This window comes from Centrocercus urophasianus, unplaced genomic scaffold (assembly GCF_019232065.1).
Source record: "Centrocercus urophasianus isolate 14NV4802_14NV808 unplaced genomic scaffold, USGS_Curo_1.0 seq_17, whole genome shotgun sequence".
NCBI classification, from domain to species: domain Eukaryota; kingdom Metazoa; phylum Chordata; class Aves; order Galliformes; family Phasianidae; genus Centrocercus; species Centrocercus urophasianus.
Window position 1 is genome coordinate 34394405 of NW_024884722.1, and position 18571 is coordinate 34412975.

The following is an 18571-nucleotide window of genomic DNA, read 5'->3' on the forward strand; positions in this document are numbered from 1 at the left end:
GAAGCATGGTTGCACTATTACGATAATAAAGACTTATGACCATTCCTTGCACTCATTCTTTACAGCAGCGTAGTGGCAATATGAACAGCCCATGTTGCCAAGTCCTCCCACAGAGACCTTGTTCTGCCCTGGTAAGCCTAGAGTACCCAATTCACCATGGTAAGCCCACGTGTAAACTCTGCTCCCATTGTGGCCACATCCTCCTTACCACTAGTCTTAGGGAAGGAAGGGAATAGACAGTTTAAGTGTTTGCAGAACCAAAAAACTCATGAACACCCCAATAAAAGTACAGCATACCACTTGTCAGAGAAAGCCCAGTGTGAACTGTCTGCTCATCAAAATGTTCTCTCTTGCAAAATGCAAAAGCTGCTTTTGTATGGTACAGTTGAAGAATCTATCCCAAGGTCAGGGTTCAGAGTCTCTGAACCAAAAAAAAAATTGTAGAGATTTAAATGGTGCAATTAGCTTGATCCCTGGAATCCACAAAGGCCTGAAGCTGAATGTTTCTTTAGCAAAGAGAATTCCATCAGTGCCTGAGACCTTTAGTATTCATTTGGCAAGTGGTCAGTACGGTATCCATAGGATTCTGGGAGCATGATGTGTTGACAGGCTCCTATAGGAATTGTGTCAAGAATTTCTCTCATTCCTGTCCAGTGGTGCAAAACCTGGAGTCAGAATAGATGCCAATGAAAAAAAATAACACTTGGTTGCTCCCTACCCCTAAGGAAGTTTTACTCTGAACTGGGAGTTGTGCTTTGCTGTCCAAAACCCATTCTGATTCTGGATAACATGAGAGGAAGGAAAAGGGTTTTATCACTTCCATGTCAAACAAACCCTAAAAGCAGGGCTGAGAGGAAAGTGCATAGAAATACTGCTGGACAGTGCAGAGAGCCTCATAAAACTAGGGGGAAAAAAATAAAATATATATATATATATATAAAAGAATAATGAATAACTTCAGCAATCCTAGAAAATAAGCATGGGAGGATTCACTTTCAAAAATTATTTTAAAATTAGAAAAAGATACTCAAATTACACTGATCTTGAAAACCTGCAAAATAAACCTTCCCTCTAAATTATATAACGTCACAATCCTCACGTAAAAGAAGAGTACTGCTTCGATTTTTGTGCGTCATCTATCTTTAATCCTCTGGAATACAAAGAACTGCAAAGACTGCAGTATTTCAGAAATGAGGCTTGAAATACCGAAGGATTACCACTGTCCCCCCCCACCCGACCAGTTTTAAATATTGATGGAGTATTTAAGGCAGCCAATCAGACAAATATTTAATATTCATACACAGTGCGCAGGGAATTCAACATACATTTTTGTAGGCTCTTTCTTATGTAACTTTTGAGCATATTACCTCTATAGATGGAGATGTACTTCACTGCAACACTGCATATGGGAAAGCTGTCCTTACGGCAGCATTCAGCCCTAGGAGCAAAGGCTGATACTTCTGGAGAATGATAGACAGACCCGCCTCTCTGCCATTTCTAATTCGTACCAACAAACTGATCCTGTTGTGTAATTACAACAATGCTGAGAACACACACCTGATAAGTACTGCAGCCACATCCGATGGGCAGAAAAGCAAATTTCCCTCTTAAGACTGAAGCAATGAAGGAGGGATGCACTGCATACAATGTATATAGGAGAGTGTATACAGCCTAGAGGAGGGGAGGTGGAAGTAGGGAGCATTCAGGCATTAATATGCTGGCTCTCTGGAAAGGATCAGTCCTGATAGGTTTCAGCTGCTTCTTCACCCAGGGAACTGAACACTAACATAAATTTTAGCCTGAACATTTCTGCTTTCTCTCTCTGATCACTGACACTTTCATTGTCACCCATCTTCCTCCGATGAATCAAGATCAGTCAAGGTTGAAGAATGGAGTAAAGATGAATGTCTGGTCAGCTGTGTGACCAGAAGGACTGGAGCCTGGACTTCATTTAAGGGCTGACTGACACTGAGGAAGGATCTCTCTTTCGAGATTGCTCCTCCTGGAGTTTTTCCTGTGAGCCCAGGACACAGATAAGCTTTTCCATTCATTTCTGATGATCCCTTTCCAACATGATAATCTTTTCAGCTATATGCTCTCTAAAGACCAGCCTAGGTTCTCTGTATACTTGTCAATTCAACATCTGTATACTGGTTGATTACACACCTTTGACCTAAGCTCAAATCTGCAAAATGCAAGTTCACCAAGAAAGACAGTACAGCTAAGACATATGGTTGACTGTTTATATATCACAAGGAGGGCCTCATGGGACAGAAATCATCTTCAGTTGCTGGAAAAAAACGACTTGTGTAAACAGATCTCTCTCATGATAGGAAATCTCAGTGAGAAAGGTTTGTGTCACACAGATGTTCTAGTAGTTAGCTGTTAACAATATGCCCCAACAAATACTTTGCTTGCTCTTTGGATGAATTTCCTTTGGAACTACCAGACACAGTAACTGCTGATTTGATAACTTGATTTTTGTTACATATTCATTGCTCTCATTGTTGGTGCTTCAAATCCACATGAGTGATCAGAAAAGGAAAGGATGGGTGAGTTCCTCACCTGGGCTGTGTCTTCTGCTCCACCAGAATCAGGTGGCTGGGAGAGAAACACCAGTAGGTGCTATTAACCACCAGGTAACTCATCCTTAAACTCAACAGCGAAGATGTTGCATGCAGGAAAACATCCAGCTGCACTTTGTCAGCAACAAGAAGACAATGACAGAGGAAGAAAATCACTCTGTATCTGTTTTTTTTTAATATTCTTTCTTATGCACTTGCTATTGGCTCTTGCAGGAAGAAGCCCACCAGCATATTATTTGTCAGCCATTTTTTTTTCTTTTAAGAATTTAGCCTATTCATACAACTACACTAAATTATTTGCACGAATAATGAAATTGGGCTTGCACAGCAGTGAGTTTGTTCATCAACATTGCTCTCAGCATAAACTGGTGAGGGTGTTTTGATGTAAGAGCAAAGTTTGCAATGCCCAGTGTGAGTAACATCGCTGGTGTTTATGGACTGCTGGCAGGAAATGATGAATCCCGCTTGAACAAGACAGACTGTGTACAGGAGTCTCCTACATCTAAATCTGAACATGTTTTAGCACAGTGAATGTCATGATGTGTAATAACTACCTCTTGAATTTTTATATGATGAGAATCCTTCCTTGCTCTGTAGCAGTGTGTCACCATGCTTATTATGGCACCCTAAAGGTGTGCAGATTTTCATTCTCCCTTCACCAACATGGCTAAACTCAGTCATCATTTCAATGTGAGCAAGCAATAGAGTTGGGAAGTATTTTCAGTTCCCAACTTGCTTGATTGCTAGCAGTTATTCTAGAGATACTCTATGCCAATATATTTCCCAGACCTCTTGGTATATGGAATATATTTAATAAATAAAACATATAGCTATTTCATTGCTATCTTCCAGAAACAGATGAGTAGCGTCTACCTAGTGGGATGTTCTCCAAGCTTTACTGAGCAGCTGTACAACATGCAGCCATTTGAAGGATTTTTCCATGATTATGAAAGCAAACTAGCGAACTCTGAATTAGACTAGGCAGCCTCAATTATATAACTTGTTACTACTTCCAAGTGTAGTTAGTGGAAAGAACAGGAGTTGAAAAGTAATGGATGACGGGAGATAAATTGGCATGGTTATGAATCAATGTTTAAACAAAGGAACTCAAACACTTTCTTGGAATAGCAACATTTTGATGCTTCAAATCCCCTGACACTGGTTTCATAAATGCAGTAATGTAAACCATGTGTTGGGTGGTGATTTTCTGAGGACCTTCCCGCTTTCATTGTGTATTTTATTACAGGCTAAATGTGACATTAAATGCTATCTACCATGGCTTAGAGTTAAATACTTGCTCCGTTCAGAATATCAACACTCAATTAAACAGCATTTTTCATGATCTACTCCCTCTATTGTCACTGTGTTTAAGAGAAATAATGGGAGCACTGACCTACATTGCGTTTCTTATTATCGATGGAGATGAAGCGTATGCAGGGATTATCGGTGATGTACTTTGCAGCCCAGGGGACATCAATCCGTGCACCGACTTCATAAAAAAGTCCCAGAGCATAGCGGGAGGAGTAGCTTGCTGATTCCAGTTGCTGCTTTTGCCTTTCATTAATTACTGTGGGGGAAAAAAAAATGCAAAAAACCCGAGACAATTCAGACTGTCCTTTTTCTCTCAGAACATTAAATACACGAATTCTGTAGTTAAGCTGATTACTCCTTCCTGAAAACAACCAGACTGCTAAAACTAAGAATCTAATACTAACCCTAGTGCTTTGTAATATTTTTCTGGGACACCTCTTCATGAAGTCTTAATGGCACATTATGCAGAGTACGTCCTTCATGTGCAACCCTCCCCATCTGTGGGCTGTTTATCTTCTAGATAACATTGCGAGACTTTGATGCCAGCTGACCTCTTCCCAAACATTTTCTCTGAAGGTGAACAAGTATTTCTTGGTAGGAATAAAACGTGTCAGTTTGCCCCAACAGATAAAGTGAAAGATCACATGACTTTGCAAAAAGAACCCAACAAATGACTTCATATATTAAAAAAAAAAAAACAAAAACAAAAAAACAAAAACAAACAAACAAACAAAAAAACACCCAACAAACACAGGAACTCTTGAACATCTGGGAGAAATAGCCACATAGACCCTCCAGTGTCTGAACTGCAATTCAAATAGACATAAAAAACACCATGGCATTTCACTTCAGCGCTATGTTTTTGGGTTGTACTGAAATAGCCAGACTACTAGCACATTTGTGATTGAAAGCAAAGAAGAACTTATCCTAAATATTTTTTAGCACAGCATGAGGGGGGACAACCTGAGAAACTCTCAGAAAGGAGAAGGTTCCACAAAGAGTTTGTAGTGAAGTTCAATAACTTCAGCTGAAGGCATTTTATGGCAGGTTAGAACATTTCAGAGCAACTGTAAATCCACTTCTCCCTGTGATTAATTCTGTCTTCCAATTGCTTCCCATTAACATCTGCTTTTTGCCTCAGTTTTCCAATCTTCACAAAATGCTGCCCAAAGTAGTTCAGCCTGGGATAGACAAGCCCCACGCATGAAGCCTGGTTTGCCTGCATGCCTTGCCCACTCCACAGCCACTTCCATATGACAACATTAGCATGCATCAAATTATGACTGGCCTTGCTGTTGTGGCTAACATTGCTCCTCAAAACATCCAAAACAGGAAGGCTTCACCACATGCTATACCAGCATGTGTTCTCTCTTTGGGAACAGATATTTCCTGCTGTGCCAGTGTGATAGTCCAGTACCCAAGCTATAAATCAAACCTCCTTGCTTGGTCCAGTATCAAGGGACTCTTGAGTCCTGATTCAGCCATGCTAGCAGAACATTTTATTGCAGGACACACAGCTGAGAGCATATTCAATCACATTGAGAAGTCCTTGCAAAAACTGCCATGGAACTCAGAGCCTACTGGTCAGCAAAAAGATCCATTTCCACTGCTGCTGGTGTGCTCACCTCTCACAAGCATTAAGGCTGCTCACGTCTGGATTCTATTTAATACTATAAAAGACATGTCAGAGCTCTGGCTGCCATTTCAGCATGCAGCAACTGTATGTATACTAGTGAACGAAAAGTGCCAGAGAGGATTCTTCAGCGCTGGACCTGGTGGTAAACTCAAGGGAACATTCACCTCACAGTGGAATGGCCGCTTTCCAGACTGAGGTCAGCATATCCCCTGGTCTTGCCCAGCCTATATCATTTGCTCAAAAGAAGCTTACCCCAGCAGAAATATTGTGAGGGCCTTCACACATCCAGGATGGGGGACACATAGTCTGTGTTATGCACTGGAGGAGGAGTCTTTGAGCTCCATAAACTGCTCCATAGAGAAGCCCAGAAGAGACCATGAGCACACTAAAAAGCTTTACATGCAGAAGACAACAAGTAGGTAATGGCGCCATTCCTGTGCCCACCCAGAACTGCTGTCAGCTTCCAGATGTGACATCAGAGGGCTGTTCTAACTCAGGTTCCTGGCTGTTTTCCCCCACTTCATCACAGCTTCTGCATCTACACCAGCTTTACCTAATCACCAGCACACCAGAACACTGGAAGTCAGATGTTATCCCAAATCTCTTCTGTAATAAACCTTGAAATGCACCCCCCTAAAAGGCCCAGAGATTTAAATTATTTTAGTATAAATACTTCTGGAGACAGAGAAATATGAGGGGCAGATAAAAGCAACAATCAACTTGTGAACACTGGTGTCACATTCCATAAGGGGTAACCAGATTCTTGTTGGTCCTTTACAGCTGGAGAGGGGAAAGGAGGAGAAATAAAGGGTTTGGCACTGGAGATGGTAGTAATGTGGCAAGAGGAAGACAAAGGACAAGAGACAGGACTGGATGAGCAAAATGTACTCTTAATAAGCTTCCTTTCTCTCTCCTGTTTAATTTCCCCTCTGCGAAGTTGTGGGGACACCTGCTCCTGGACCCGTATCTTTTTAAGGAGGATCTGTTCTACCTCCTTTGGTAAATGTAAAAGGAAAACTGGCTTCAACAGATGAAGGCTGAGTTGGACTACCCGATGATAAGAAATTGGTTGAAAGATCACAGTCAGAGGGTGGTGATTAATGTTCAGGTGGAGGCTGGTAATGAGCGGCGTTCCCCAGGGCTCTGTCTTGGGACCGGTGCTCTTTAACATCTTTATCAGTGACACTGATGATGGAATCAAGTGCACCCTCAGAAAGTTTGCTGATGACACCAAGCTGAGTGGTGTGGTCGACACAGTGGAAGGAAGGAAGGGATGCCATTCAGAGGGACCTCAACAGGCTTGAAAGGTGGGCCCAGGTGAACCTGATGAGGTTCAATGCGGCAAAGTGCAGAGTTCTGCACTTGGGCCGGAGGAATCCCAGGCATCCATACAGACTGGAAGAAGCAGTCCTTGAGAGCAGCCCTGCAGAGAAGGACCTGGGGGTCCTGACGAAAAACTTAACATGAGCCAGCAGTGTGCTCTTGCAGCTCGGAAAGCAAACTGTATCCTGGGCTCCATCAGAAAAAGAGTGGCCAGCAGGGACAGGGAGGTGATTTTCCCCCTCTACTCTGCTTTTGTGAGACCCCATCTGCAGTACTGTGTCCAAGTCTGAAGCCCCCAGGACATGAAAGACAGAGAGCTGTTGGAGAGGGTCCAGAGGAGAGCTACAAAGATTATCAGAGGGCTGCAGCACCTCCCCTACAAAGACAGGCTGAGGGAGCTGGGCTGGATTCAGCCTGGAGAAAAGAAGGCTGCAGGGTGACCTCATTGCAGCCTTTCAGGACCTAAAGGGAGCCTACAAACAGGAGGGGAATCTTCGAAAGGGTAGATAACAGCAAGACAAGGGGAAATGGTTTTAAGTTGAAGGAGGGAAGATTCAGGTCAGATGCCAGGGGGAAGTTCTTTACAGAAAAAGTGGAGAGGTGCTGGAACAGCTGCCCAGAGAGGCTGTGGATAACCCGTCCATCCCTGTAGGTGCTCAGATGGACGGGGCCCTGGGCAGCCTGGTCTAGTATTACATGTGGAGGTTAGCAGCCCTGCATGTGGCAGGGAAGTTGGAGATTCATGATCCTTGAGGTCCCTTCCAACCCAAGCCACTCTGTGATTCTGTGATCCGTTCCTCCTCATGGATTTCAGAAAGTGCTATAAGTATTGGGTCAAAGACCCCTTGGTGCCTGTGGTCAACTTCCCTTGGCAAAGCTGCCTTCACCTAAATTATGGTGTAGTATCCCATTCATCTTACCATTGGTTTGTGTCCAAGACCCAGTAATGGTGATGCAAGAGCTGCTCTCCAAAGCCATTTCTTCTCACTTGACCCAAAGCATGTCCTGGTTGAGGAACCAGGCGACTCCCATCAGTGTCAAGAAGGGGATTAGGCACACACATGGGGCTTGCTGGAGAACTGCCCCAGAGAAAAGGATGCCAACATGATGGGACCTTGAGCACCCCACCTAACGGGAAACATTCCCCACTCTCCTCTCAAGCTGTGAATTTAACAGTACAGGCCCTCAGTGTCAGCATCTACAAGCTGTCTCGGAGATCTTTCCATGCCTACTCCAAACAGCGATGTTACCAACTTCAGTAACACTCTGTGCCAATTTCCAAATATAGATCACACGACAGTGGGGACAGATGTGTCCTGAAATTCCCATTCTCACACTTCCCTCTCTCCAGCCAGCACTGCAAGACATGAGAACACAGCCTTGCTGTCTGCCCTTTGGTGTCACTTCATCCAGGTAAGGACTATGAACAGTGCAATTCTGAGGAGTCTGTCACCACTGGGCCCCTTTCATTATAAGTAGTCACAATGTATTTACATATATTTGCTGTGCTTCAAAAGAAAATTAAAATCCTATGAATGAGCAAATAAATATAAAGCTGTAATATCCCATCTAAACCATCACTTTTTGTCTGGCAATTATTTCTCCTGGAGGGAAGAAAATGAACAAAACCTCTTTCAACCCAAGAAGCAAATTCCCCCAGCAGAGCTTAGCACAAAGAAAACTTCGTGCTCTGAGAATATCTGAGATTGGTAAAAATTGCAGCGGTGTTCGGGCTGCATGGCTCGCTCTATATCCCACCTCTGGTCTGTGTAAGATCATACCTGCCGAGTGACATTTGCTTGTTTATTGTGTGGAGTGCTTCAGTGGGTACAACCTTCACAAGCTCAGTATTGCCAGCCAGCTGGCTCTAAGCATCTCATTTAAGACTTGACATTGCTTTACAGACCTGTCTTCACAGGCTGTAAAGTTGCAGAAGGTGTTTGGGGTTGTTGGGGGGTGGATGCTGAAGAGTAGCGCTGTCACCAAGGTAAAGTTACAGTTCTATAGACAGTCGTTAAGCCCATACCTACATATGGAGCCTGGAAGGACGATGCTGGCAGAAAGATCAACAAGAGGTGCCTAGGTTTTTGAAAAAGTATGCCTGTAGTTCATGAGAATCTAAACTTGCAAATTTAAAAGGCAGAGGAAGATTATATTGTTTGAGATGACAATAAAGTGATATCATGGTCAAAATCTACCAGCAAAACTGACAACCAAAAACCTGAATGATATGCAAGACCAATGCTACAGGTTTTAAGGCTGATGTTTCATTCTTTTTATGTTTCAAAAAGGGCAAGTTGATCTAAGGACAGGAACAGAGCCTTCACTCTCAATTTCCATGCTTTGATTGATTTAAATGAAAACCAGACTGTTGCTTTAATGTTGTGTATGAAACCATAAAATAATTATTAATTTTTCCCATTCCAACAAAACTGGTTAAGATGATTTTAATAACATTTGGGGGGGGGGAAAAAAAACCCAAACCAAACAGCTTTCAGAACACAGAATTATCCAGCATACAAAAGCCAACCACAGTGATATTTTTGAAGCAATGCACAAAGACACAAAAATCATACAGTTTCCACTGAAAAACTCAGTACAGCTGCACTGGGAACACCACTGAAGTAAGCGTCCTCTGGAGATTCCATCACATCAAAGCAAGGGATATGTATACTTTATTTGCTGTTTCTCCAGACACTGACAGCAGAGTGGATTACTTATCTTTCACACCCCATAAATACAGCCAGGGTCTTTTATCTGCTGTTCCAGGACTTTACTGTCACCTCGCTGCCTCACTCACACTGTGGGAAGGAGAGGACCTAGAGATCCCCTTTGGCCAACATGAGGAGAGCTTTCAGCTGGCAAGCAGGGAGTACAGGCACTGAACCACACAGGAGTTCAGCACTAAGCCTCACCAGCAAGCAGAGGAAGGGTTGAAAAGTGCACCTTAATCTGCAGAAGAAAGGAAACACCTGAACCATTCACCAGCAGGGACTCTGGTGAGGACTGGACTCACAACTGCACTTTTGAGCAAGCAGAGATAGGAAAGGAACAACGGGAGGCCAAAGGATTCAGGTCAGTTCAAAGTTTTGCGCACCTGTTGCTGTAGGTCACAGCTGCTGAGAATAGGGCAAACCACAGGGAAAAGAAGATCGTAAAATGTAAGATGCAGTTAAAAAAATGTTTTGGAATGTTTTACTATTCCTAATTCAGTACTTCTAAAAGCCAGCGTGTTCTTTTCTCCCCATGAAGTCCCCACGTGGTTCCAGAGCTCAGCTGGGATACTTGTACTGAGCTCTTGTGGGATAAGTGCACAGGGAAGTGCAGACAAACTTTGGTACATCTTTAGCTTTAGTGGGAATGCTTTTAGAGCCTATGTTCAGCTTTACGACCTTCCAGGACTACCAGACTACCTTCCAGGACGACTCCCAGTTCAGTGTCACCCCTGCTCCACGTAGGCCTGCTTTCTGCACTTCCTTAAGCCATTCGTAGCAAGCAGGTCAGACAATGAGAAATGGAAACAGCCTGACAGCTAATGTGATTTGTGTAATGGGATGAAACAGCCTCCAGTATCCATCCTCAGGGATCACAGGAGGAAGGTTGCCCTTTATCCCCCTCTGTTTGAGTTTCAGCAACAAAAATTTTGGATGAAGCTTTGTCAGCAAATGTGCCTCGGCACCCATTCCCACTTCGAAGTATTTGCCAAGAAAATGTTCCCTGCTCTCCTGAAAGGTCAACATCAGGGATGGATAACAAGATGCCTCTACACCCAGGAGGAACCTGGCCATCTTTTCCAAATTTGGTAGGCACTGAATGTTTTGCAGCAGATGAATTAAGACTTTTTACATCACAAGGACCCCTGGGATATCCTAATGCTGCTCAACTTGCTCCTTGAGTAGAAAGGCTTTCCATTCTTCCACACATTATTTCTGTAGTCATACACTCTTCTCACTTCAATAAGCTTGCAATTGATGCTATCCTCATAAGGTTTTGTTATTTTCTCAGATTGCCTTGGTCAAGACTTTATTTGCAGTATCTGACTTACTGATATGCTGACACAAATTCATCAATTAGATGCCATCAGTGACACAAATATCTTTAAGTGGCTCGTGGTCATCTGTAGTAAAAAAAAGTTTAAAAGGAACTCTGTGGTTAAACGGTAACACATATTTTTAGCCCGGTACCACGTTAATAGATTTTATAGCAGCATAGGCAGCTGAGCTGAAGTACATGGAGACACCGCTTATTTTCACAGCTGGTGAAGTGCTGCTGCTATTGCTCTGTTTGGAACATAAATTATTCAGAGTGGTATATTACCTGAAGCCTTCCATGAAGGATGTTTTTCCTAAGAAGGCTTGTTGAGCTTGTACATGGATTTCCTGAGCATGAAGCTGTTGCTCCAAGGTGTCTAGTCACATGGCAAAAAAGGAGAGAAGACCCAGGCAGTCCCCTGCTGCATGGCCGTTAGAGCTGACACCACGCCATGACGCTGGCTCTCTGCCACTACCATGACCATTTCAAGATGCAGACTGTTCCTGCTTCTGTGTTTGCGTAGGAGGGAGCAGAGGTTATGAGAACGAGTGGGCTTTTAAGCTCAGCTTCCTTATCAAACTGCTTGAGATTTTAAAACACGCAGCAGAACAGTTAAACATAACTGCGCCTCTATTTGCATTTAAATACTCACTGAACACTTCTATATGGTTTGCCTTTTCTTGTTAGGCTCTGTTTGAATACTGCTGTTTGAATGCAATGCAGTGCTTGGTCTTGTGTGCATGTCCAGCGTCAGGATAACTTAAATAATTATTTCAAATCATTGTAGTCCTGATTGACTTGACAGAAAGCCACTTTATCTAAAGTTTATGGCACGTGAAGGAAACTCAAATGCATATTTAGAGAATGACAATTAAGCAGAAAGCAAAAAAGCAGGAAAAAAAAGCAGATTTTTATGAGGTTTCTAATGATTCTGAGAAGAGCTAAGCTTCAATATATGTCCCCTAGCTGCACTAACCAAGATGACTACCAATCCAACAATTATTAAACTAAAATCTTCATCAATTTGCACAATAAACATTCACATTTATTTCCTACAACACTGTACATTGCATTTGAGTCAACTGTTGCTGTAAGGAGTGAAACAGAACATTTTTAGGCAGCTGGTAACAGGGTACAAGGCCATGAGTGCAGCCTCAGACATGATCCCCATGTTACAAAGAACAGGATATGAAATTCATAAGCAAGTAAAACTGAAGGAGGAGACAAGAACTGAGTATCACGGTCTGAGCTCTCCTTAAAATCACATCACCGCCCACTCGGGGAATGAAAGCAGTTCTGTCACGGTTTGAGATGCAAACCTTTTAGCTGGGAAGCTTCTGTGCCCTAAGATGAGCCGGAAAAGAAGAGGACTTGTGCGGCTGAACAAGGAACTTTTTCTGAGATTCTGGGAGAAAATGAATTTATGCCCTGGGGAAGAAGGGACAGGCAACTCAGGGAGAGCACAAGGAAATTGCTAGGCTATGAAGGGAGAAAATTGGAAAGGCTAAAGCCCAGCATTAGCTCATCTTGGCCATTGTGATTAAGGACAACAAAAAATGTTTTTACAAATAAACTAATGGTAAGATGGGATTCACCCAAGGGTGATGAGGGATCTGGTGGATGCGATTGCCAATAAGCCTTCCACTGCCTATCAGTGGTCCTGGTCAACACGAGAGGTCCTAAATGACCAGAAATTTGCCAATGTGATGAACTAGGGAACTACAGGCCTGTCACCCCAACCACGGTGCCAGAGAAGGTTATGGAACAGATAATCTTGAGGGAGATCTCACGGCAGGACAACTGGGGGATCAGACCCAGACAGCACGGGTTCATGAATGGCAGGTCCTACTTGACCAACCTCATCTCCTGTGATCGAGTGACCCGCCTGGCAGATGAGGGAAAGGTTGTTGATGTGATGTATCTGGACTTCAGCAAAGCCTTCAATTACTGTCTCCCACAGTATCTTCCTTAAGAAGCTGGCATCATGTGGTTTGGACAGGTACACTCTTTGCTGGGCAAAGAACTGGATGGAAGGCTGGGCCCAGAAGGTGGTGGTGAATGGAGTTAAATCCAGATGATGACTGGTAACGATTGGTGATCCGCAGGTGTTAGTACTGGGCCTGTCTTGATTAATTTCTTTACTGATGACCTGGATGAAGGGATTGAGTGCACTCTCAGTAAGCGTGTAGATGGTAGGAAGGCATCAGAGGGATCTGGACAGGCCAGTTCACAGGGCTGAGGCCAAGAAGATGAAATTCAACAAGACCGAGTGCTGGGTCCTGCTCTTTGGCCACAACAACTCCAGGCAACATTACAGGCTTGGGGCAAAGTGGCTAGCAAGCTACACAGAGGAAAAGATCTGGTGGTGTTAGTTGACATTCAGCTGAATGTGAGCCCAGGTAGCCAAGAAGGCCAATGGCATCCTGGCTTGTATCAGAAATAGTGCAGTCAGCAGGACCAGGGAGGTGATCATCCCCTATACTCAGCTCTAGTGAGATACCTTGAATATTGTATTGAGTTTTAGGACCTCACTGCAAGAGGACATTTTGACGTTGGAGTGTGTCCAGAGAAGGACAAAAAATCTGGTGAAGGGTCTGGAGCACAGGCCTTATGAGAAACGGCTGAGGGAACTGGGATTGTTCAGTCTGGAAAAAAAGAGGCTTGGAGGAAATCTCATAGCTCTCTACAACCAACTGAAATGAGGCTGTGGTGACAGGACATAAGGCACTGGCCTCAAGTTGTGCTATTGGAGGTTCAGGTTGGATATTAGAAAGAATTTCTTTTCCAAAAGATTGGATAGGCACTGGAACAGGTTAGCCAGGGAAGTGATGGAGTCACCATCCCTGAAGGTGTAAGGCTAGATGTAGTACCTGGGACACAGTTACTGGGCAATATTGGTTGGTAGGTGGACAGTTAGACTAGATGAACTTAGAGGTCTTTTCTAACCTTAATGATTCTATGCTTCTTCCAGATTTTCTGGGGAAGGAAAAGAAATAAAAACCTGTATGGAGCCAGGAAGACATACTGACTCCTTCCAAAAAAGAACCTGAGTACTAAGGATTGGCCAAGAGATTTGGGATTTATTTGGAAATTTGGTACACCTGCAAACAGTTCCAAGAAATTATGTAATAAAGACGAATAAAATACATGCAATACACATATACTGTATGTCTGTATATAATACATATTATCTACATATATTTCACAAATGCACGCTGCATTGTAGGCATCTGCAGATAATAACACAGAATGTATAAGCTATGCTATCACATTACTCTCATTAGCACTACTGCAAACACGCTTTTCATACTATAAGCAGAGCAATACTTACTAAAAAATAAATTAAGCTCATTGCCACATCTCCTCTGGATTAATTCACAAACTAATCTACAAATTAATTCAGGTTCATCTTCCTGCTGTCTCTTATTATTAGTGAGGACTTAACATAAGTTTCTTCCTACATAAGTTACCAACTGTTACATAGAGTTCTTTTATTCTCTGGCACCAAAACGTAAAAGCTCATTACTTACATAATTTTAATCATAAAACATTTACCAAATTATTTATGCACCCGCTGTACACTGCATTGAGCTGCACGATGAAGTGAGAAGATTTATTTTCTTGGAATATGACACTAGTTGCCAAAACAGCATTAAAAGCTTTTCATGGCAACAAGGAAAAATGCTGTCTTACTTCCCTGTGTAATGACTCGGATGGAATAAATACACGAATTTTGCCCAGTGCTTGTGGCTGCTGCACTGCAGCTCCTCACTGACTGCGGCAGATGAACCTAATGGCACGCCAAGCTTTGCACAGCTATCAGAGGCTTGCCTTCAAGATCTTAGCTCAGATCCAGTCCTTGCCATGTCTTCCTATTGCTAAACTAAGTCAATACCTGCAGCACAATATCAGACGGTGGTAATGCGCACTCACAGGATCAAAACGCAGCTTCACAATAATGGGTAACAAAGATATTTCAATTTAAATAAGTAATGGAGAAAATGCTTTCAGGCATTAATTATTGAGGAAGCCACTAGAAATCTTTGCCTATCAGAAAAAACTAACTTCTTTTGCTTTCCTTTTCAAGCATACAAGCATTCTTAGTTTATTATCAGGAAGAAGTAAAAGCGAAGGGTATAAGGTAGAGTTGTTGATAATAATATTAAATGTATTTTATAAATTAAAAGGGATTGCAATCCCTTCAGAAAGCTACTGGTAAGAAGCAGAGGAAAGGCACAGGTACAGAGAAATTCCAGTATCAAGTTCCTAGAAAATTAATGACAAATCACACAAATATTTTGTAGAAAATACAGACTAAACTATATTTAGATAGTCTGTCATTTTCTACTCTTGGAATAAATCTTCTCATCATGAGCTTAAATATAGGAATATATTCAACTGTAGTTTAAACTCCCAATGAGGCTTTCAAGTTGTTGTTTTCAAAGGCATACAAATAATTTTAGAGGATGGGCTCATATTCCACTAGGAGAGGAATGAGAGGACTGTGCTCATCTTGTCAACATGCCTATCTATAAAATAAGTACCAGGAAAACACAAGAGGTATCAGAAGAAAGACAGTAGAGCACAAGGCAGAAAGTGTGAAAGATTCAGGAAGATGCTGCAAGGCAAAGATGCTTGTTTCTCACCTTGTGACCAAGAAAACAAACGGCTGCTAAACATAACCTGTCACAAAAAAGCATGTATAAAGGCAACACCCAGAGCAGGGCATCTGCTACCCAGCACTAGCAATTTTCTGATTGCCAGAGCTTTGCCTAATCACATCCTATTGCTACCACGAAGCCTTTAATTCACCCCAAATTCTTATTAAATGCAACCAGTGAACCTGTCTACCTGCTTTACTGTTATTATAGGTGCTGTAAGGAAACAAAACCATAATGTTTATGCTTTCAGGAAGAAAATATCTTTTTTCTGAAAAACAAGTTTTATTATTACAAAAGATGCTATGGGAAAAGTTTATTATTACAAGCTGTCAACACTAATAATTAGCTCAACAGAATTTAAGACACAAAGTTTCAAGAATCTGTATCCTGAGATTAAGCTACATAATACTAGAACATCACATACTAGAATGTCACTTAATACTTAACATCACTTACACACTTTCTAATCATGCCATGAAAACTGGTATATAACATAAAGCTTATTATTTACAATACTGCGTAAAAAACGTTAAAAAAAAATCCAATCCATTTGTTTTCATTTCAGAAACATTCAAGCAACTTTGAAAGATGACACACATCCAATTGCAGGAAAGGAAGATTCCACAGGACAATGGGAAATGCCAAGGCTTCCCAACCATCTGTTTGTCAGACATCTCCTGCACTACCATTCCACATCTTTCAGAACCCATTTCTCATGCCTTCTTTAAAACCTTCCCCAGATAAACCATTTTCTTTTAATCTCACACCAAGTTCTAGTGCCTTTAGTATTACCCACCAGAAGTGTGGAATGCACACTAATCCCCACCACACAGGCAAAAAGTCTCAGGATATGAAATGCTACTTCAAGCTGCATGTGCTACATGTGAGGTTTACATTTACTTTTTTTTTCTTTAATCACATACACAGTGTCTGTATATTTCTTTTTTGTTTTTGTTTTGTTCCTATTTTTTTTCCTGCAACTCAATTAGTTATAGATTTCATGGGGCTTTCCTCCCAGTTTTAATACAGCAAAGACTGAAAAACTGAAACAGTTTTACACTTTACTATTTTTAGAAGCATATTTGAATTCATATGTGCATATTTTTATAACTACGAGGATGAGAGAGCAGAGGAAAACATACTTTCTGATATATTTCAGCACAGCAAATGTAAGAATCTAATGCAGGGGGTGGAAAGGGCGAGGAAGGGGAGAGGAGGGAATAAACTGTACTTGAATAAAGAAACGCAAGGGAAAGAAGTAAAAGAGATGAGAATTAAAGCACCAAGCAGTACGTACAGGGGGACAAGATGTATTTACAAGGCAAAAGGGAAGGAAGAAAAGATGATGTAAAACATGGCAGAGATAACAGATTTATGAAGTAAAAAGTTTAAGGATGGTCACTTTTCAAAAAAGTAAAGGACGTATCGAGAAAAATGTGAATTGGGAAAGAGAACTAAAATAAGGCAGAGGTAGGTCAGAGTGAAGGCTCACAACTAAGATTAACAGATACTTTTGTGCATTTCCATAGCGGATGTTCTGTCTCCCTAAATTTAGACAAGACAATGAGATGAGTTCTTTTACTGAATTGGCAGGGTACTTCATTTTCGATTATGTGGTTTAATAATTAAAGTTGCCTTGGCTGGTACTGTATGTCTGAAAGCCTCTACGACATTCTGTTACCTTCACTCTGGGTGCTGTGGTTATTGGAGATACTGCTTAAGATAAGACCATTTTTTCTACTTTCTCATTCATCTGTGAAATATTTTGCAGCAGAAACCAGTTTCGGGGTCCCTGCACTTTCTTCAGGTCCGGATCACAGCCACGCAAAGAGGTAGGCCCTTCTGTTCTTCAAGTTTTCTTACTAACATTTAAACAAATATTTGATATTGATGTAAAAGACACAAAAACATGCTGATGGAATAAATCCAGTTTGATGGATACTACTGAGACTGTTACTGACAGGAGTCCATCCAAATGTAGACGTACGTCTACATGAGGTTTACAGATGTCACTGTGAATTCCTTAAGAAAAAAGACAATCAATTTATTTGTTTCTGCATTTAACTTAAACCAGTACTCTTTGTCTGTAATTGCAGAACACTAGATATCATGCTCACAGTGGACCACTGCATCCCACGCTGCTACTGCTAGCACAGGTGTACCCGGAAAGCACTGATCTGCGTCCCCAGATGTGTTATGCCGACAGCTTTTGACTACACACATTGCTACATGCTAGATCTGTATTTAAAGCTCAAGTGGGAAGCAAGCTCACAGGGTTTTACCCTGAATGCCCATCGTATTGGCCAGAGGTTAGCAGACCAACTAAGGGTTACAATTGGTAATGCCTGAATTTCAGTAGTGTTGCTACCCACAGCTTGCAGGTTTCTTAGAAAGTTTATGTTAGTAAGCAGAGACATATAATTTACTACTGTCTATAGCTTAACATTTGATAATAAAATATAAATTAAAGAGAAAAAAAATGGTCTTCTCCCCATCTCTGAAAATCATGGCAAGCCTCAGGCTCTAGGACACACTGTCCAAACTTAAAAATCTGTTTGAAGACTTCCACTGTAAATGATCAGAAGAGTTGTCTAGAGAATTCTTTTCTTCTCCCAACGAATATGAGCTGTGATTATTCTTCTAAAGCACAAAGCCATGCTAGAACAGATCTCTCTCATAAAGTAATTAAAATTAAATTAAAATTAAAAAAAAGATTGTATTCTGTAATTGAATCACTACTAATCACAAACATTACTACTAATCACAAACAGGTTTTGACTTCATTCTACATTTGCATAAAATAACAAGAAATGTTAAGACAATAAACGAATAGGCCTGCACAATCAGTCAGGCTCATCAGCAGATACGATGGTAAAATACACTAAAAATGTAATGAATGCAGGAATATTCAATTATATTATTGCCCAAAGACAGGAAAAAAAAAAGTGAGAGATCTTTTATCAGACAAGGATGCATAAGAAAATAGAAATGCAGTACTGAGAGAGCTCTTATTATTTATAAAG

The 18571-nt window shown here is 41.6% G+C and overlaps 1 protein-coding gene and 1 long non-coding RNA gene across 4 annotated transcripts in view; one reads left to right on the plus strand and one right to left on the minus strand.

The window, feature by feature from the left end:
- The window catches only part of RNLS (renalase, FAD dependent amine oxidase), a 65975-nt gene that overhangs the window by 8712 nt on the left and 38692 nt on the right, over positions 1–18571 (minus strand). The window contains exon 5 of one of the 3 annotated variants that reach the window (XM_042818450.1): positions 3979–4152. The exons of the other annotated variants lie outside the window; for them this stretch is intronic. Within the exon in view, the coding sequence (XP_042674384.1) occupies positions 3979–4152 (174 nt within the window). The remainder of the gene's footprint in view (positions 1–3978; positions 4153–18571) is intronic. 3 annotated transcript variants of the gene reach the window in all.
- On the plus strand, positions 7576–18023 carry LOC122160162. Its single transcript, XR_006168740.1, has 4 exons — positions 7576–8268; positions 9625–10657; positions 17320–17380; positions 17645–18023. It is a non-coding gene; the product is annotated as an uncharacterized LOC122160162 (long non-coding RNA).